This window comes from Euprymna scolopes, chromosome 34, assembly GCF_053919585.1.
Source record: "Euprymna scolopes isolate OS-2025 chromosome 34, ASM5391958v1, whole genome shotgun sequence".
Taxonomy (NCBI): Eukaryota; Metazoa; Mollusca; class Cephalopoda; order Sepiida; family Sepiolidae; genus Euprymna; species Euprymna scolopes.
The window spans coordinates 79,668,812-79,690,769 of record NC_136515.1 but is presented as its reverse complement, the minus strand read 5'-3'; the positions used below and the strand labels follow the sequence as shown (position 1 = coordinate 79,690,769).

At 33.5% G+C, this 21,958-nt stretch overlaps 1 protein-coding gene across 1 annotated transcript in view; it reads left to right on the top strand.

The window, feature by feature from the left end:
• LOC145259307 (spindle and centriole-associated protein 1-like) overlaps positions 1 to 21,958 on the top strand; it is a 147,152-nt gene that overhangs the window by 103,867 nt on the left and 21,327 nt on the right. Inside the window, exons 14-15 of the mRNA XM_080117191.1 lie at positions 7,991 to 8,171; positions 13,389 to 13,541. Coding sequence (XP_079973317.1) covers positions 7,991 to 8,171; positions 13,389 to 13,541 — 334 coding nt within the window. The remainder of the gene's footprint in view (positions 1 to 7,990; positions 8,172 to 13,388; positions 13,542 to 21,958) is intronic.

Sequence of the window (21,958 nt, the reverse complement as noted above, 5' to 3'; positions counted from 1 at the left end):
ATACATAATCTTTTCAGACTCGCAATCTTTAAAAATTAAAAAAATAAGCAATCCTCTAATTGTAAAACTACTCCACAAACTAACACAATTAAACAGTCAAAAAAGAATTATATTCTGCTGGATACTAAGCCATACCAGTATCCAAGGAAATGAATTAGCTGATTCAGCAGCAAATGCTGTTTTAAACACCCCAACTAAGTAAAATTTCAAAATCTCTGACTCAAATCTTAAAAAACATATCAATACATACACAATGGAAGAAGGGCAAACTTATTGAAATAAATTTCCCAACAACAAATTATATGAAATAATGCGAAAAAGTAAAAAAGCAGGAATAAAACACCAAACTAAACAGAAAAGAAGTCACACCAATGAGAATAAAAATGGAACATTTAACCCATTCATATGTTTTGAGAAAAGAAAATCAACCATTTTGTATACCATGTCAACAGCGAGGATACTAAAAAGAGCTCTCGGTTGGTTACAATAAAAAGCGGGGCAATGTTAGCAGCTGGTTTGGCTGCCCCATACCGAGCATTACAATCTTCAAGGAAGAAAAATGAAAAAGAAAAAATTAAACACATTCACTGACTTTATAACAACGAGGATTCAAATCTGGAATCTTCTGATCCATGGTCAGACACGTTATCCATTGCGCCATCTGTCTGTATGCTGAATGATGTTACAGCGACTGTATACAGCCAGTGCTACATTCCCTTGACATGGGCAGGTAACTTTTTTGACAATTGCACGAAACAGCCTAAAAACTTTTATTTCGGGCTTTTTGTGTAACTCAGCGTTGTTTGTTACAAACCATATATAGATAAGGACAATCTAGGGACTCCCACCTGTCAGAGAAAAAAAGGTCTTTTCAATTCGGTGCATCCATTCGAAAGTTTTATTGGTATATGTACACATACATAAATAAATTAGAATTTTATTAATAGTATTTGGATTGTTTAGACTATTATTCTCATCTTGGTTGTTTTATCCACAACGTTTCGGCTGATGTAACCTCCGAATGTCTTCATCATCACACTGGATGTTATTGGTGAATGGTGAAAAATGTTGGGTTTTTTTTTTTTTTTTTGCTTTCTCGACATAGCTGTTAATTCAAAATATTTTTTTTTTGCTTTCCCAACATAGCTGTTAATTCAAAATACTTTTTGTTGCTTTTAATAAATCCGGATCCATTCCGTTTTGTTTTTTTTTACATGGTAGTCACCACTTATCATGGCCTGGAGGCCACTTGAGGATAAGGGTTATTGCGTGTACAGTAATCAATCGGATAATATTGTAGTAATTGTTAGTAATGGAGATTTGATAAAGTGGATTACTTAAGGGGGCGGTTTATCAGGAATTTGTTTATGTTGGACTTGAAGACCTCCAAGTTGTAGTTAGGTGGGAAACAGGCAAACGGAAGAGAGTTGCACAGGCGTGCACTTCTAAGAAAGAAGCTTTGCGTATGGAATCTACGTTTTGATTTAGGCACAGATAAAGAGTGGGGAAAATTATTGACAGTGGTTTCAGCTAGATGGGTGTTTTTCGTGAAAGATTGGCGAGGGGTGACCAGAGATTGGAGCTCAGACGAGCACTTGCCATGGAAATAACAATAAAACAGACAGGCTCGCAACGTCTCTTCTGTGGGAGAGAGGTTGCAGGGAAGAGAAAAGTGCATCCCCCCACTAAGCTATGAAGTCTATTCTGTACTTTTGTCAAGGCAGGATAAGCTGTTTTTAGCAGCTCCTGCCCAGATGTGGCAGCAGTACTCCATCCTTGGACGTACTTGGCTTTTATATGATGTTTGTATATTTTAGAGATGAGGATTGATAATTATTTTTTGTATTATTTGGAATATTGTTCTCATCTCGGTTGTTTTTTTTCCACGTTTCGACTGATGTAAACCCCCTACTGTCTTTAGATGCATTCACACTGGATGTTCTTGGTGGATGGTGAAAAATTCTTGGTTTAGAAAAGTGGCGTTTGCCATGATATTTCTGTGTTGGAATATGTTCTTCAATGTTTTGCATCATCAGTTTTCTCATTTCCACATTATTCAGTGAGAAGAAAACATGTCCATGAATCATCTTTGTTTGCTTTTCTGTCAGCCATTTTGAAGCATCTTGTCATTTTTAGTAATGGCTACTCAAAATTGAAAATTAACGCTGATGCCTACCAATATCGCAAAATAATAAATAGATCTTATAATCACTAAACACACATGAAAATTATATGGACAAATAGAAAAGTACATTTTCTTGCATTTGGTAATAATTATTTATTGTCTGTTTTTCTTTGTTGTTTATTTTTTTATCCCTATTCTCTTATTAACTATACTGCACAATAGCCAAGATTTCTGGAGATGAAACTCATTTTTTTATATCTAAGATAATCTTATCTCTATAATCCCATCACTTGTTCTGCAGACATGTCGATATCTGTATAAGAATTTAGTGTGAGGGAACTTTCATATGTCTGCAAATGTGTAGCTAAAATTGTAAGAGCATCACTGACGCTAGCAGCAGCAGCTGCATAAAGATATACAAATGACCAAGCCAGCGGTGCGAAGTGACGTCATAGTAGAGACAAAAAGTCACACATGCGGTTGGAGAAGGAGAGATGAATTGTATAGAAAAATATTTGTTGCTGAAAATAGTAGATATAAAGGCTTTTTGTTAACAAAGAAAGTGAGTTGAATTTTTCCCTGTCCTCTGTTTCTTTGATATAATGACCACATTACAAAATGTTTATCTTAATATATACTCGGGTTTTTTTATATTCAAAAGTAATGGACTAATGAATTCAACGAGGTTGTTAGATAGTGCTCAATAAAAAGAGCTGATAATACTTGTTTATTGTTATATAAACATGCTCACATCCCGCTGCTACAAATAGCCACTTGTTTCAATCAAACAACAGATATCATCAGGCAGCGACTTGACTATTCAAAAGTTCAATGAATAATCATTGAACTTTTGAATAGCAGCGGGATGTGAGCATGTTTATATAACAATAAACAAGTATTATCTTAATATATATATATATATATATATATATATATATATATATAATTTTATATTGTACAACTTAGTTCAATACATTTTAACCTACATAATTAAATTACACATTTAGTCATTAACTGACAAACTATTTTGCTGTATCACAGCACTTCAGTGTGGCAAGGCTAGCACCCATCTCGAGTCCGGGATCGAACATACAACCATCTAGTTGATAGTCAACAGCTCTAACCTCCAGCCCATGGGATTGGCACTGGCAAACGATCTCCTCAAATGTCTATTAATATAAACATTTCATCGCTGTTTTTACCATGCTCACTAAAAAACCAGCGGACAAGGTCATTTTACGACTGGCTCTACCCAAGGAGGAGATGAGGACTTTATATATATATATATATAATTAAGTAGATTGAACTGCATTGAACTAAAAAAAATACTATTTATACAGGATATAGCAGTGAAATAAATTACGTTAGGGATAAACCTAATGAACCACAGGGGAAGGAGTTAAAACAAAGAACCCATTCCATGTTATATCAGATAATATGTCTATGGGCACTGGGCAGTCCTAGACATAAGACTTCAAAAAGAAATATAATAGGCACCTGTCTTGTACCTCTATAAGGCCACCATTCGCCCATGTATGGAGTATTGCTGTCATATTTGGGCTGGTGCATCTGCTACTAGTCTCTCACTCCTAGACAAGGTTCAAAAGAGAGTCGCTAACCTGATAGGTCCTGAACTGTCATCTAAGCTTCAGCCTCTGTCCCATCGACGAAACGTAGCATCCCTCTGCCTGTTCTACAAGTACTTTAACGGTGAATGGCCCGACAAACTGCAAGCACTTGTACCCCTTCGATGTAAATACCCCCCGACAAACCTGACAAGCAGCAAAATCCCACCCCTTCACAGTTGAGATCCCTAGATGTAAGAGAGCCTTCTACTCCAGTAGTTTATTCCCCAGAACCGCTAGATTTTGGAATTCCCTTCCGGGTTCCTGCTTTCCCAACTGTACTGACATGCAGAAGTTCAAGTGTAACGTGAACCAACATCTTGCTGCCCAACTCCCCACATAGTACCCCTGTAGCTTATATCTCTGATAGTAGCCCTTACATCAAAGTGGCAATGTGCATTGTTTGGGGTGAAAATGTAATAAAAAAAAAATTTTTTAAAAAACAAATAGTACCAATCCAAACAAAATAAGAACTGCACACCAATATTCCAGAACTAACAATAATAAGAGCAAGTATAGAAATTCTGTATCATTTAATCTACAATGCACACATTCTAAACGATGTACAGAAGGAATTTTACCAGATTCTTGAAAAGAACTTCCCTCGAGGTAGTAGCATGGGTAAATTCATGAGCAAAAGTAAAATTGTTTTTTTCAACATTGATTAGTTGCAACTAAAGTAGGTCCAAATAATGCAAAAAATAGATAAGGTAATTTAGGAAGGTGGGAGGGATATTATAAAGAATATTGTCGGGGAACAACTATGCAATTGTAGAAACATTAATGAATGCCCCTCAGAAGGTAAATGCCTTATTTTGTATATTGTATATAAATGCAACATTATTGAAAAAAATACAACTAGAACATACATGCACAGGATGCAGGTTCAAGGAAAGATGTCGAGCATAAGCATCATTATTTAGAACACCTAACAACAGCACAAACTAGAAATCAACATCTCTAGCTAAGTGGATAAGGGAATTACATAGAAGTAATGCAGAGTTTGTTGAAATGGTAAATATTAGGAAGAGCAAGTAAATATACACCAAATAAATTTTTAAAAAAATTTTTTTTTATTACATTTTCACCCCAAACAAGGCACATTGCCACTTTGGTGTAGGGAGCTACTATCAGGGGCAACAACTACTGGGGTACTATGTAGGGATTTGGGCAGCAAGATGTCGGTTCACGTTGCACTTGAACTTCTGCATGGCAGTACAGTTGGGGAAGCAGGGACTTGGAATGGAATTCCAGAGTCTAGCGGTTCTGGGGAAGAAACTACTGGAATAGAAAGATCTTTTACATCTAGGGATCTCTACAGTGTGGGGGTGGGATTTAGCAGCCTGTCAGGTTTGTCGAGGGTGTTCACGTCGTGGGGGTACAAGTGCTTGCAGTTCGTCAGAGCATTCACCATTAAAATACTTGTAGAACAAGCAGAGGGATGCAATGTTTCGTCGTGGGACAGAGGCTGAAGCTTAGATGACAGTTCAGGGCCTATCAGATTTTGGACTTTGTCAAGGAGCGAGAGACTAGTAGCAGATGCACTAGCCCAAATATGACAACAATACTCCATACATGAGTGAATGGTGGCCTTATAGAGGTACAGGATACTTTTGGGTGTACGTAGTTTTCTAGCATGGTAGAGAGAGCCCACCTTCCTTGCAGCGGCCCTGGCGATGCCTTCAATGTAATTGTTCCAACTCATGTTTCCTGTGAACGTTAGGCCAAGGAGTTTGAAAGATGTACTCTCAGATAAAGAGTCGTTGGCCATTGCTATAGGTGGTAGAGAAGGTTTCTTGTAATTATTGAATGAAACTAGTTTAGTCTTGGCGGCATTGAACATGACCATCCATTTTTGTTCCCATTCCACTACAGATTGGAGGTCATCCTCTAGTGTTTCTGCCATTTTTTTAGATACAACCTTTGCACCCTAGAACCATATCATATAATGGTATCTTAGGCAAAACTTATTAAATAAAAGGCAGGGAGTGGCCCAAAATCCTTTGCATTGAGCCAAATAGGTACTCTTCCGTTTAATGCCAGATTAGGTATACTTTATATATACTAATTCAAAAAAAGAGGTGGATTGGAAAATAGGATTATTTAATAAAGTAATGCAAATAAAATGCTACAAATATAGGTCCTCTAACTTAAATTACCTCACTAAAAATTCCCAAAATAAATTTAAAGAAGTAATTAAAAGTTAATTAACTAAAATAATATATAAGAAATATAGAAACAAAAAAAGATATAGACATAATATATCTAATGCCATTATATTATGAGAAACATATTTTATAACAAAACTATTGCAAATATATATAGTCTAGATATGTTGTCAATTAGAAACCTCTTATATTGACAATGAGTAAAACGAGTTAACTTGAAGGAAGCAATTATTTTTAATAGCAGGTAAATTTTTAAGCAGGTTATGTCCCCTGGAACTGCATAAAATAAAAATAATGATTCAGATAGCAATTAACTCTGCAATAGAAACTAATAAATACCCTTCAATGAGTAATCGTAACTAGATTATAATAGACAATAAGTATTTATTTGAATATACAAGGTAGAACGATAAATTTGTTGCCCTAAAGAAAACAAGACTACAGCTTTATTTTAAAACTTTTATTGAAAAAATCAATTCAGGTTACGATTATGTAGTAGAGCTGACATTTATTAAATGTAGCTGTTTTCAGCCTCAATCACCACCTTGAAATTGAGAGCATGCCTTTTCCACAAGTGCCGATGGGAGCTCAGCAGATACTCACCAGATGGCCGCAATCAGGCTGGCTTTGATGTTGTAGGAGGTCATGTTCGTGATGTTCTCGACGTATGACCAAATAAAGTAGTCCAGGGGGTTCAGATCGGGCAAGGAGGGGGGGCAGTGAGAGAGGGGTACAAAGTCGTAGCACTCCTTATGAAGCAAGCTTGGGTCTCTTTGGACTTGTAGGCCAGTGCCGAATTCTGCTACCACACACAAGGTCTGCTAGCGGCCACCTGATTGTACCAGGGGGTCACCACACTCTTCAGCATATCCAGGTACACTTTGGTGTTGACATTCAAGCTGACTTCAAAGATGTGAGGTGGCATGGTGTGGCCCTCACTTGAAATCACACCAAATACCATAACCGTGGTCGGAAACGTATCCTCAAGTGTTGAACTGTCCGGATTTGCATTCTGAGAGTGCTGGCAATGGTCCTGTTGTCATAACTTGAATCAGTAAAGAGTATGAGTTGTATAGTGGCACATCTCCGATCTCACTTGTTGAACATTGTGTCACTTTCAGATATAATAGAAGGCTCCTATCGCTCTTGGAATTTGTACACAACTGGTAAACTAGTAGATAGTCTGTAACAAAAAAAGAAAATCGGTTTTCATCAAACACAAATGGAATCATGTTTTTTCTAGTGCGACAATTTTATCGTTCCAACCTGTAGATTAAAAATGACTATAAAAACAAGTGTTTCCTGTTGGATTATTCTTCTTACAAAACTTAATATTTTACTAACACGAATCCACTTCTGTTAACTTTTTTTGAAGTTTTCATCCCATGGAAAGTTCTTCATTTAGTCCAATCTCTGATCGCTCCTTATAAACATTCACAGCAAGAACTTGTTCTTCTATCACAACTGCAAAGAACTGTTTTTTTTCTTCATCCTTATGCCGAAGATGAAAAGGAAATTTATGAACAAAGTTCCTTACCAATAACTTCTGATTTGTGGAACATGTTACGATGGGACTGTTTCCGCGCAGACTACAATTTGGTCACTTTGAAATCCAATGTCAACAAATACTTGTCATAAACCATACAATATGTTATAAAAATTTTGTTCACTTCATTCTGTCATGGACTGGTAAGAGTTTGGAAGAAAGACACAACTCAGTATTTAATGGAAATGGAATATATTGAAAAGAAAGAAAAATATAATAAATTAAAAGAAATGGTTACTCGTTAGTCTGATTGTCAAGTGTACATAACATTTGAACAACACCAAGATGCATATTCTCCTGTTCTTTACAGTAAGAGGAAAAGTTAATTGTTATCCATAAGGTGGACTCCACAACATTGCATCCATTAGTTTCAATCCCTTCATAATATTCTTCTATCATTCAACTGGCAATCCATTCAATTAACCTTTATTCTTGAGTGGCTTTTGGCCTGAATAAGCAGTGGCTAATTAATAAAAAAATAAATTACAAGAGATCCTCAAATTTTTTGTTTTTGTATTATTTGCAGAGGCATGCAGGACTTCTGTTATCTGAAGACGTTAAGGAAGGAATCTTTCCGCCACCACCACTACCACCGGTATTAACCACCTCTGCAACTACAGTTGAATCACAGTCACAACCATTGATGCCAACGTCTACAGCTCTAACTTCGGATCGATACTGTATGGAAACAGCCAATTCTATTATCAGTGAGTCATCCTTTTTTTTTTCTTAGATTTTATCCAATTTTATTGCCAGTATTGTGTTCCATAAATTATCTATAATACGTGTATTCATAATCTGAGTAAATATAGTGGAATTTCCTTTCATTTTTAACTCGTGATAACAGAATTATTTTTTTGGTAATTTTTGATAAAATTTTGATATATATATATAAAAAATGGGTGCTTGTGTAGATTGGTTATCTTTTAAACAAACGCATTTCAGGTGAAAACATTATTGCATACTTATGCGTCATGTCGGAATTTGTATAAATTCCAAAAAATATGAAAAAGATGTTTTAGATCCGACTTTAAAAAAAAAAATCTTTCACAATAACGGTTTGTATTTTGAAATAGTGGATTATCAAATTGATCGATATCAGTTACCTCCCCTGGAAATTTGGAAACTCTTCCACATTAAAACATACGATGAAACTTTATAAATCAACAAAGTTAGTAAATTATTTTTTTTTTTACTTATAATTATTTTTTTATTGGATCATTTTTTTTTTTGTAACTTTTGAAATTTATACTAATTTTGATGTCACACATGAATACATAATAATGTTTTCACCTGAAATGTGTTGGTTTAAAAGATCACCAATCTATAGAAGCACCAAAACATGTATCAAAGTTACTTTGAGTTTGGTTACTATTTCCAACAAAAGCCGATTCATTTTTCAGTGTTGGTACTTTTCAACTAAATGTTATGAAATTGTGTATCTCTATATGCATAGAAACTGTCCCATCTTAAATAGAAGGAGACACTTGTCAATACGGTTATTCTTAGACGTTTTAAATTGACATTTACAAAAAAAGAAAAAATCAAAATTGAAAACTTCAAAGTGAATATAAATTTTACCCTAATCTGAAATCGCGTTTTTACAAATGTAAGTTTTATTATTTTTTCTTTATTGATTTACTATTAAAAGAAAAATTTAACTTGATCTCTTATTTTGCCATGAATCATATTAGGAAGATTCAATGTGTTAGCTGTTGAAATGAATCTTATATAGACAATTAATGTTTCATTTCTGTGTAAATTTTTTTTTTTTTTTTAGAAGTAATTTGATTTTACATGATATTTTAGCTTTTGACTTGATAATTTTCTTAGTTCTAACTAGCCTGGTTGCCCAGCATTGCCCGGGTGTTTGGATGTGTGTGTTGAGCAAAAAAAAAAAAAAGTGGAAGTAAGCAGGCAGGCAGGCTCAAACCTGTACCGCGAAGAAGGAAAAGAATGTGAAAAAAAAATTACATGTTTGCCATTGTGTCCATCGCCAAACTGGAAATGGCGAAGGTTTAAATTAAGGCTAGTCAATCGAAAAGAGGGGATGACTTTCGAAAATATCTGTGAAAAAAGTGACCCCTCATGGTAGAAAAGTCCCCAGTTGAGGGCGAAGGAATTAATGTTTTTAGTCAATTTTTCGATATTTGTCGTTGGAAGGATCAAGCTTCAAAACGATACCGATCTCATGAAAATCCGTCACCTCTGTTGAAAGTTTTAGGCTGACATACAAACATACATACATACATTTAAACAGACAGGTAAGGTTTATATAATAGACTAGCGAGGGGTACCCGGCGTTGCCCGGGTGTTTGTAGGTGTGTGTGAAAAAAAGCAGGTGCCTGTGAAAAAAAAAGCCTTGACGACACGCAGTTGGAAAATAGTAAAGTGTGAAAAAAAACAGGTGCGCGTTTTTGATTGACGTGACGGCGATAGCTATTCAGCAGTTAGCATTTTGTGCGGGACAGTTTTTAATGAGGTCAATAAATTGGTTTGTTTGTTTTTAAAAACCCGCTCCCTCGTCTCGAAATGAAAGCTACCGTCTGATATGACGAAGTCGACATTGACCAAACGTTACTTACTGGCTCTGGGTCTGTGATTAGAGTCGAGTTTCGCCTTTTTTTATACCGAAAACCGAATGTAACGCGTGCCGATGCGGGAAATGTGGAATAATTAACGTTTGAAAGTCAATAAAATTAAATAGACAGGCGAGCTCCGTGGTTAACTGTGAGATATTAGAATTTATAGATGAGATAAAAAGTTTTAAGAAGTTGTGAAGCGAGCGAGCGCTTCTCTGAAAGAAGCCTTTTGTGGACATCGAGGAAAAGCGTACATACATACATTTTCGCTTTTATATTTATAGATTAAAACGTTATCAAATTATTTCAATATTGTTTTAAGTTTACATGTGTCATTATTTATAGTTAGAATTTAAATGTTAATCTATATATATATAGTAGTAGTATTCATGTGTGTGTGTGTGTGTGTGTACAACTCCCCTATAGCCCACACCACTTGACCGATTATGACCAAGCCTGGCATGATGATGGTTCCCACCACCTAAGAATAGTGCACACCATTTTTCAAGATAAAGGCCTATGTATATATAATCTCCTACAGCCCACACCACTGGACTGATCATGACCAAACCTGACGTGATGACGGTCTCTGACCTAGGGATGGGGCACACCATTTTTCAAGATCAAGGTCATATTTGGTGCAGCTCTCCCACTTAGCGATGGTGCACACGTGAAGCATGGATATCTTTGCTAGTATTGAATAAATCAGAAACAATTCTGAAACGATTCAATGGTATTTCTGCAGCTGCTGCGATCTATTACTATAATCTATATATAAAAGCGAAAATGTATGTATGTATGTATATATGTGTGTTCACTTTTTCTGTATGTCAACAAAAGGCTTTTTTCAGAGAAGCGGTCGCTCGCTTCACAACTTTTTAAAACTTTTTATATCACATATAAATCGTAATATCTCACAGTTAACAATGAAGCTCGCCTGTCTATTTAATTTGCTCGATTTCAGGAAGATAAATATTCAATATTTGTCACTCGCCGCATGTGGGTTAGTCTTTTTCCTATAACATCTTTGGGGGGAAAAAAAAAGCGTTCAGCAGTAAATGAATACTATCCCGCAGTCAAACTTGACCTCATTAACTCATTAAAACGGGCACCTGCTAAATCGAAGTAATTAAATAAATTCAAACGTGTTTCTGTTACCATCTCGCGGTGGGGCAATGGTTAACATTGCACTTTTTTTTTTTTCACACTTTAATTTACAACTTTGCCTCAAGGGTTCGGGTTCGATCCTCATACTTACTTTTTTTTTTTTAACCCCCCCCCACACACACACACACCTCCAAACACCCGGGCAACGCCAGGTACCCCTCGCTAGTGCTAATAGAAAAAAAAATATGAAATGCAATTTATTTGTTTTCGAACGATTGTAAAAAAAAAAAAATGGTCACTTCTACTCTATCAGAAATCGTAATACTAAATTTCACATGAAAACAATGACATCTACATATTCCTCGTATTTTTAAGATAACTATATCCAAAAATTATGAAAATCAATAAGGTAGAAATTTTTTTATCATAGAAAATAGAATTTCAAGAAAACGATCATATTTGCTTATTTAAGACACAGGAGGGTTCAAAAAAGAAGTAATTTTCCATTTCGATTAATTTTATAAAAACAAGATGGCTGCAATTTTTTATCTGCTAACACAGAGTTTTTTTTTTTTAAATAATTCAGTAATATTCAAGTAATTTCAATTGCATAATTTGGAAGCTGCCATTGTAACTTATTAGAATTGACAAAAACTCAGTTAAAAACCATTGTTTTTTATCTGAAAACTCCATTTATTGACTACAAAATCTCGTCCTAATAGTGTAGAAGTGCCAAAAAATGTTTTAAATTGTGGGTAGAACTGTTAGGCTTAAGTTCGAATATGATTCTCAATCAGATTAGGATAAGCTGTTTTTATGTTCCTGAATTTTTTCCATGAGAATTGGTTGTTCACATTATTTGGATTCTTCGAACTACTGTTCTCATCTTGAGTCATTTTCATAACATTTCCGTCAATGTAACCTCTGAACTTCTTCAGGTGTATTTTATTAAATTTGGGAATCTTTCTGTCAGATTCTGGAATTTTCATGGAATTTCAAACAGATTCATTTATTTAATCCATGGGAGTAGCATGCTCTCGTTTTGTCAGCCACGACTGGGTAGAAGTCTGAATTTTGAGTATCGGCCACACTGAAGATTGACATAGTGGATAAAGTACTTGGTAAAATTCAGCTGTAAAGTTATACTGTCTGGAGATTGAAGGTTCAATCCTTAGTGTGGGTGACACTAAAAAATATAATTGTGAATTACTTAGGACTTCTAGCCAGTCATGGCTGACAGAATGAGAGCATTCTACTCCATGGATTAAATAAAATGTTTTGTTTGAAATTTCATGTATATTCTCGAGTTGAACTGACTACCCCTGAAGAAGGTCAAAGGTCACATGAACCAAAACGTGAAAATAACACTCAAGATAAGAACATTAATCCGAAGAATTGAAATAATACGAATTTGTTATCATTATTATTTACTCACTAGATTCTTCTTTGAGAACAGCCTGTGGTGTTCTCTGGAGTCTGAGTGACAACAAGTCTCCCCAGATTTCCAGTACTCTTCACCGCTTTTGATAACTTTTGCAAAAGAATTTGCATTATCGCAACAGCTGCTTACCATTGATTTCTTGTTGGTAGCAATCATTGGTCTGCACTGGAATTTGGGTGGCAATAAGCTTTCCCAAGGTCTCAGTCCTCTTTACACTCATCTAGCGGAGGTCTGGCTAGTAATTTCTACCCCTTGATCTTTCCATCCTCCTTGACCCTCCCCACTTATTTAGTGTGGTGCCAGTTTATGGTAACACACACACACACACACATAAAAAAGGGGGAGCAGAATGCAGGGACGCATGGGAGTACCTTACAATTATACCGCTTCAATTATCATCATCTTTTAAGCCTGAAATTTGCAACCAACTACCAGCAAAATTGTAAACCAGCTTGAACAGTATGTTAGCTTGGCTAAGTAAAAGTAACGCTAACAAATGTATAGATAATAAATCATACAGTCAGTAAACACATGTGAAAATTATATAAATAAGTAGAAAAGTTTTCTTGCATTTGGTAACAGTTATTTGTTGTGTATTTGTTTTTTTTTTGTTTTATTTTGTTTTTTATCCTGTTTTTCTCATTGCACAATTTATTTTTTAATTTTTATCTTATGTTTTTTTATTTCATTTTTTTTAATTTTTGTATTGCTATAGTTTTTATTATTTTATGAATAATTTTATTTTTTTAATTATTTCTCTAATTTATTTTCATTATTATTTTTTTTTCCGGCAGGGAAAACGAAATCTTGGGACGCTGAAAAACCTCATGACAATTCCAACTTGATTGTAAATAAGCAAATCGAACCGTTTTTCACAGATTTCCAACCTGCTTTCCAGTTGTCGCCTCCTGTGCAAAAAACTCGAGTTTTTACCCAAAATGGAACAGGTACGTCAACAAAACTTGTGTGCCGTCTTATGTTGCAATAACAAAGTGATACCCTCACAGATGAAGTGAGGAATAACAACTTGTATTATTTTCATACTGGATGCTATTCTCACAATTTTTTTAGCCAATATAACCTTCAACCTTCTTTTTCTTTATGCAAGGGAGCTACCATATATCAAGACTCGAAGGCCACTCAAGGATAAGAGTTAATGAATGTAATAGTGCAGTAATCGTTAATGGTGTAGATTGAGTAGATAGATGACTCAACAAGAACTTGTTTACATTGGACTTGAAGATAACCATATTGTAATCAGCTGGGAAGCATGCCAGCGGAACAGTGTTTCACAGGTGGGCAGTTCTAGGAACGATTTGTTCATGGAATTTTCATTTGGATTTAGGCACAGATAGATAGTGGAGGAAATTGTTGATAGTGGTTGTAGCTAGTTGAGTATTTTTTGTGATGGTTTGACAAGGAGGTAACTATAGATTGGAGTTAAGTTGAGAACTTGCCATGAAAATAACGATAGAGCAGAGACAGGCTCGCAACGTCTCTTCTGTGGGAAAGAGGTTGCAGGGAAGAGAAAGAGCATCGCCTACTAGGTTTCGAAGCCGGTTTTGAACTCTATCAAGGCTGGATAGGGTGTGCCGAGCAGCTCCTACCCAGATGTGACAACAGTACTCCATTTTAGAGAGTACTTGGCTCTTATATAGATAGAAGATTACATCGGCAATGAGATATCTACTCGAGCAGTAAAATGATTCCTCAGATGCATCTTGTTCAACTCATTAATCTTTTTGTCAAATTGAACTTGTGACATAATGGATATAAGACCTTAGTGACAGCAATATTCTGGAGGTTGATGGTTCAATCCTCAGCGTGGACAATAATAAATACAATTATGAATCATTTAAGACTTCTACCTGGTCATGGCTGACCGAACAAAAGCAACCTTGTCGATTAAATAAAGAATTCCACTAAAAATCTTGTGTAGATTCCAGAGTTCATCAGAAAGATTTCTGAGTTTGACAAGAGAAGGTCAGAGGTTACATTGACCAAAATGTTGTAAAAATAACTCTCGAGATGAGAACAGTAGTCCAAAGAATATAAATAATCAATCCGTATCTCAAAATTTCGGAAACATAAAACCTGTGGCGTAATGGATATAAGTGCTAAGGGATAATCAGTTCTAAGTGACAGCAATATTCTGGAGGTTGATGGTTCAATCTTCAGTGTGGGCAATGATGAAAATACAATTATGAATTACTTACAACCTCTACCTAGTCATGGGTAACAGAACGAGAGAAAGCTACCTTAGTAGACCTGGACGAAATTAAGCAGGCATTATATGTGACCTTTTATATTGAATAAAATTTTAATCTCCTAAACTAATGAAATAATTATGATAAATTTTAGAATATATATTCCAGAAAATATATAGGTACATTATTTTTGTAAATGTTAACATTTAAACGTACATATATATTTATCTATACACCTAATATACATACATATATATATATATATATATATATATATATATATATATATATATATATATATATATATATATATATATATATATATATATATATATATATACCTTTAAAGTTTCTCACTCTGACATTGATGTTAAAAGTCTACTTTTTCTATTTAAAAATTTATAGAACAAACTTTTTAATATACTCAGTCATGGATATGTGAGCAACTACATAGCAGTTAACTAATTTGAATATTCATTTGATAAACCAACGTTAATTAATTACTTAATTTTTTATGGGTTCTTATTAGATGATTGGCTTCATATCACTATTACACGTAATTCTATTTTGATGCATAGTTTCTACATTCTGCATCATTATGTAGAATTTAAGATGAAAATGTTTATATAAATATATAATATATATATATATATACATATATATATATATATATATATATATATATATATATAGTGACCTTGTTGGTGTGTGTGCAAAAAGTCTCTTCCAAACTCCTCTCTGAATATTTGGTCTACAGAGTTAAAATTTGATATATAGGATATTTGGATCTGTAACACACTTTCCATCTGGTTTTTAGCCAGTAAAATTGTCGATAAGTGGCTAAAATTGGAAAAAAAGAAAAAGAAACATTGACCTTCACCTGGTGTAAGTTGACCTTTATTTTCTGCATATGCGCTAATAAAAAAATATAGGTTAAACATTATTTTTTGCAGTTTTTGTATACGTATAGGTTTAAGGTTAGTGAGCCGTATTTTTTTTTTTTTTTTACACAGTGATCAACACTTATCAAGGCCCGGAAGCCACTCAGGGATAAGGGTTATTGCAAGTACATTACGTTAGTGTGGAGATTTGATGAAGTGTTTACTTAAGGGGGCGGTTCATTAGGAATTTGTTAACGTTGGACTTGAAGACATTCAAGTTGTTTTCATTTCGATTCTAGCTGATGGCACACAAGTCATTTTTTTTCTTTTACTTTTGAAATCACTACTATATATTGGGTACAATATAATAATCAATAAAGTATTGCCACTATAGTAATAAATACAAAATCGGCATGAATTAAAATATAATATTTAAGTGCATTTTACGACTGGGCAACGCTGGGCGACCTGCTAGTTTTTTTTTTTTTCTTTGGTGTTTAAGTTTTTTTATTATCATTCTAAATATTAGGAGTTTTGGAATATATATTCCCGGCACCATGGTAAGTAAGTTTTTTTTTGTTTTTTTTTTTTACTTTATCCGTTAGAAAATGCCTCTGCCTCCTCCAAATCTTTTAAAATAAAAACAAAATATTTAATAGAGGAAAGAATGCCCCCCCCCCTCATCAAATGTGTAGTAATATTGAAAAGGATTGTCATGAAGTATGGAAAAAAAAAATTATTTTATTTTATTTATTTTTTTAAATTACATTTTCACCTCAAACAAGGCATATTGCCACTTTGATGTAGGGGGCTACTATCAGGGACCTAAGTTCCAGGGGTACTATGTAGGGAGTTTAGCAGCAAGATGTCTGTTAACATTACACTTGAACTTCTGCATGTCAGTACAGTTGAGGAATCAGGAAACCGGAAGATAATTCCAAAGTCCTGCCATTCTAAGGAAGAAGCTATTAGAGTAAAAGGCTTTCTTACATCTAGGGATCTCAACTGTGTAGGGGTGGGACTTTGCTGCTTGTCGGGGGGGTATTTTCGTCAAGGGGGAACAAGTGCTTGTAGTTCGTCAGAGCATCCACCATTAAAATACTATGTTATTAAATTATTATAATTATGTTATGAAAGAGTAAAACTTTAACAAAGCAAAACTTATTAAGATAAGAAAAGCTCAACACTAATAAGAGGAGCAAGCAATAATATTAACATGAAAGATTAAGAATAATTTTTTATTTTATTTTATAGTATATTGAACTTATTTTGAACACTTTTTTTTTTTAACATTTTTCTAATCCCATTTTTTTAATCCCATTTTTTTAATCCCATTTTTTTAATCCCATTTTTCTAATCCCATTTTTCTTCACTTTTGGATCGTTCTATTTTTATCTATTTAATATATGTATTTTCGTATCCCCATTTACTGTTTCTACCTCCTTTCCTTACATTTTGCTTTCGTGGGGAAATTGAGAATTCAAATAAGCAATTCATCTAAGTCATTATTAATTTGTTTCACTTGCAACCGTGTCAAGGGCTTCTTCCGCTAAGGTCAGAGGTAACCAGGAACTGAGCAGTTAGACAAAAGCACATCCTGACATTAATGGGTCTCCAAGCAAATTTACACAAGATCAATTGGACCTAAAATGGAAACGTCAAGTCTACAGTCTGACGCCATTGTCTCGTGCCATTTCCATTTCAAAAGTCTACAGTTTGACGCCATTGTCTTGTGCCATTTCCATTTCAAAAGTCTACAGTCTGACGCTTGTCTCGATTTTTAGTGAATTCCATTTTTCCTAATTTTATAAATTTTAAGGAGAAAAACTCAAATACAATTCCATTCGATTGCACTAAAAGAAATTTGCAGAGGTCTACAACAAAAGAAGAATATTTAGATTTTTTTTTTTTTTGGTTGGTTGTTTTTATGGCATATTAACCATTTTGGGGTCATTTCATGCTATATAGAGTAATTTCGGGAAAGTTTTTTTTTTATGCTTTAAGTCGTTTATATATTCAAATATTTATTCATGGTGTTTGGTTTGATATATATGTCACAAGTGTTAGGTTACCACATATATTTTTATAACTTTATATATATATATATATATATATATATATATATATATATATATATATATATATATATATAAAATGAAAATTACAATTGAATTTACCAAAATGATCCAAGATGGTAAAATTAAAGTAAATTATAAATATTAAAGAATTAATATTTATAAACTTATCTCAGCCAGATATAAAAGCTCGATAATACCAAATAGGAAATAGAGCTTATAATATGAGCAAACAGTTAATAAAATATGTTAAAAAACACTTTGAAATGAGTTACAAACATATTTAATTTGAAAAGGAAACACTAGATAAATGGATAATCCTTAATCCGCAGAGTTTCGAAGAAATACTCTCCTTCTCATCAGAGGGTAGGAATTAGCAAAATGCAGGATCGGATTTTGCATGCAGAAGTATTTGATGAAACAACAAATAAGTCAAAGATCTTGAAATCAAATTAAATATGTTTTTAACTCATTTCAAAGTGTTTTTTAACATATTTCATTAACTGTTTGCTCATATATATATATATATATATATAGAGAGAGAGAGAGAGATAGAGAGAGAGAGAGAGAGATAGAGAGAGAGAGAGAGAGATCTGTAGACAATGACGCCTTCAAGAGATTGCCATTAATCATGACCAACAGAAACATTAAAATCGACACTAAATTCTGAACACTCTGAACGTAAGTATGGTCTATTTTTTTTTATATGGTTGTGAGTGCTGGATCATCACCTATAGTACGAGGAAGAGACTAGAGACAACTGAAACTTGGTTCGTGAGGAGAATTTTGAAAATATCTTGGACAGAAAAAAAACTAGGAGATATAAGAAATGGCAAACGCAGAAATGTGTCTAATAAGAACAGTACGAGAAAGGCAGATAAGTTTTATGGGCCATGTTTGCAGAAAAAGCGAAATAGAACAGATTAATTCGACGGGAAAGATTGTGGGTAGAAGAAACACAGGACGACAACGAGAAACATACGTTGACAGTTTGGACATTTCGGCAACATCAAAAATGATGAGCAACAATGAATTCATCAATGCTGAGAGAGAGAGAGAGAGAGAAAGAGAGATGGAGAGCCATAGCCATCAATGCCTGTACTAGGCAGAATACCACTTGATGATTATGATATATATATATATATATATATATATATATATATATATATATATTATAATTTTAAATTATAATAAAATAAATGTGAAGGGAGAAAGCACTTTATTGGATTTTTTTCATCACTTCCTAAATCCAATAAAGTGCTTTCTCCCTTCACATTTATTTTATTATAATTTAAAATTTTATGAATAATTCCTTTAAAAATTTTATTTTAATTTTATTCGAAATTAAATTTAATATAATATATTCATTCTTTATACCTATAGTATTTTCTTATATATTTATTTATTGCCGTTATTTGTTATACCATTTATTTATACGGGGTTATGTGTTCGCTTAAACAGGACCTTCATTTTTTTCAGAGAGGTTTCCCCCTTCCCCGCTAAACATACATATACACACGCACGGGCGCACGCGCACACACACACTCCCTTTCTCTCTCTTTCTTTCTCTCTCTTTCACACACACACACACACACACACACTCTCACACACGCTCAGGCGCGCTTTCTTCCTTCCATAATCAGTACTATGGACGTTGGTTACTAAGTTCTGTTTTAAAATTTGAAACTCTGTGTTAAATCGTTTAACTTTTTTTTTCTGTTGTTTACTTTGCATTGTTTCAGTTTTTCATAGTCGCTGATGAATTTGCGCCGACTCTTTCCAACCTCTTATGGTTGATTCAACGCAATGAAACCAATGGTACGCCTTTGAAATATGTAGTGTTGAAATGAATATTGTATATATATATATATATATATATATATATATATATATATATATATATATATATATATATATATATATATATGGCTTTATTTCATTTTTTTCCTTTTCATTATCTTGTGTCTGACTGACCAGTTACTTTCTTGTATAGAAACGCTATGGAAGTATGCTTGTGAATGCACAAACACTCAATGATGATTGGATTTCACACAGATATATTTGCAACAAGAATAAAAGCAATATGAATATTCATCCTGTTCTCAAGCGCCGTTGTTGTACACAGCAATTTTTATTCTGCCATGAATAATATAAAAAAGAAAAATCGATGACTGCTAGAATCGTTAGGAAAAGATTTAAGAGTATGTCTGTCCAAATTTTGACAATGCAAATAAAATATTCTAAAATATATGCCAATATCAGATATCGCATTAAATGGCCAATTGAATAATTCAACTAAAAAAATAAGGGTTTTACTATCTATATTAATAAATTTATAATCTACTAGAATTTGCAGGGTCCCAGGCCTCTTCATATTCATTCAATGGATATTTGGTTAGTGCTTTCTCCCTTCAGTCTTTCCATCCTCCTCGACCCTTCTTGACTATTCGGTGTGATGCTAGTTAATGCTGACACAAAAAGGGGGGGGGGTCAATTTTGTTTTTTGTTTTCAGTTTTCTTGATTCCATGTAGTATTCCTGTATCTTTTTGTTTTACATCTTGTTGCAGTCTTCAAATAGCCGGTTAGTGTTTATCTTTCATGTGAATTTGTTTCCGCATTTGAGGATTTTCCTTAAGATTTCAGCTGTTTTCAGCACCAGTGTCTGTTGTATAGTCTTCTTCCCCCTGATTCCAATTTCTCCTAGTCCTTTTTTCCAAGTTCTTTGGGACTGTTCCGAATGCCCTTATAATTATCGGTATTTATTTTCTTCATGTTCCATATTCGTTTCAGTTCTCTGGCATTAAAAGACTTGACAATGTTAATTTAAAAACATAAAATGACTTGAGGCTATTAATGTATTTTATCAATATTTTGATGAAAAATATTTTTCCAATATTTTGATAAAAATATTTTTCCAATATGTTGATAAAAATATTTTTCCAATATTTTGATAAAAATATTTTCCCAATATGTTGATAAAAATATTTTTCTAATATTTTGATAAAAATATTTTTCCAAGATTTTGATGAAAAATATTTTTCCAATATTTTGATAAAAATATTTTTCCAATGTGTTGATAAAAATATTTTTCCAATATTTTGATGAAAAATATTTTTCTAATATGTTGATAAAAATATTTTTCCAATATTTTGATGAAAAATATTTTTCTAATATGTTGATAATAATATTTTTCCAATATTTTGATGAAAAATATTTTTCTAATATTTTGATAAAAAATATTTTTCCAATATTTTGATGAAAAATATTTTTCTAATATTTTGATAAAAAATATTTCATCAAAAAATAACAAAGAAATGTTCTCAGAGGTTTTTTTTTTTTTTTAATTTTTGTTTACTTTTATTATCCGCATGTGTTGTAGTTGTAATTCCAGTTTGATCGTGTAATATATGCATTTGAAATGAAAGAAAGCTGAATTTTCTGCCTGTTTTTCTGGATATTTGAACAATGCTTCAAACATGACTTCAAACTAGCCATCAATGTAAGGAAATGGTAAACATTGTGTAGTGAAACCAGAACTACAACAATCATTAGACAAATCACGTTTGAAGCTTAAAGAATTGTTTAGACAACCAGAAAACCAAGTGGAAAATTCAACTTTTTAAGATGCTGATTTATCAGCGCATACTCAGATGGAAATACAAAGTTAGGAACACACACAATAAATAAATAAATAAATAAAAACGCATGATATCTTGTTTGATAGTTTTATGATACAAATTAAACTTACCAATAGTCAAAATGGTTCGTAGATATTAATATGTACATCCTACTAATTTCGTATTTGTACATATTGTAAGAATGGATGAGAACGGTTGGGTTAGTCGATGTAGAACAGTTGAGGTAGCAGGGCCAGTTGGCAAGGGAAGGCCAGGGAAAACATGTGAGGAAGTGATAAGAATGGATTTGAGAGAGAAGGAAGAATACATGAAGACCTGGCCAGAGATAGAGTGACTTGAAAGTCAATTTCTCAAAGCCGTCCACCACATGCCAAAATGTAAAATTGGCGTTAAACCAATGATGATGACGACGTAGAGAAAGGATCCAGTTTTTGTTATTGAATCAGAATACACCCTTGTCTCAGACTAGTGTTTATTACACTCATTAACCCTTATCCTCAAGTGACTTGCAGGCCTTGATAAGTGGTGACTTAAAAAAAAAAATTAATATGTGTTAATATAA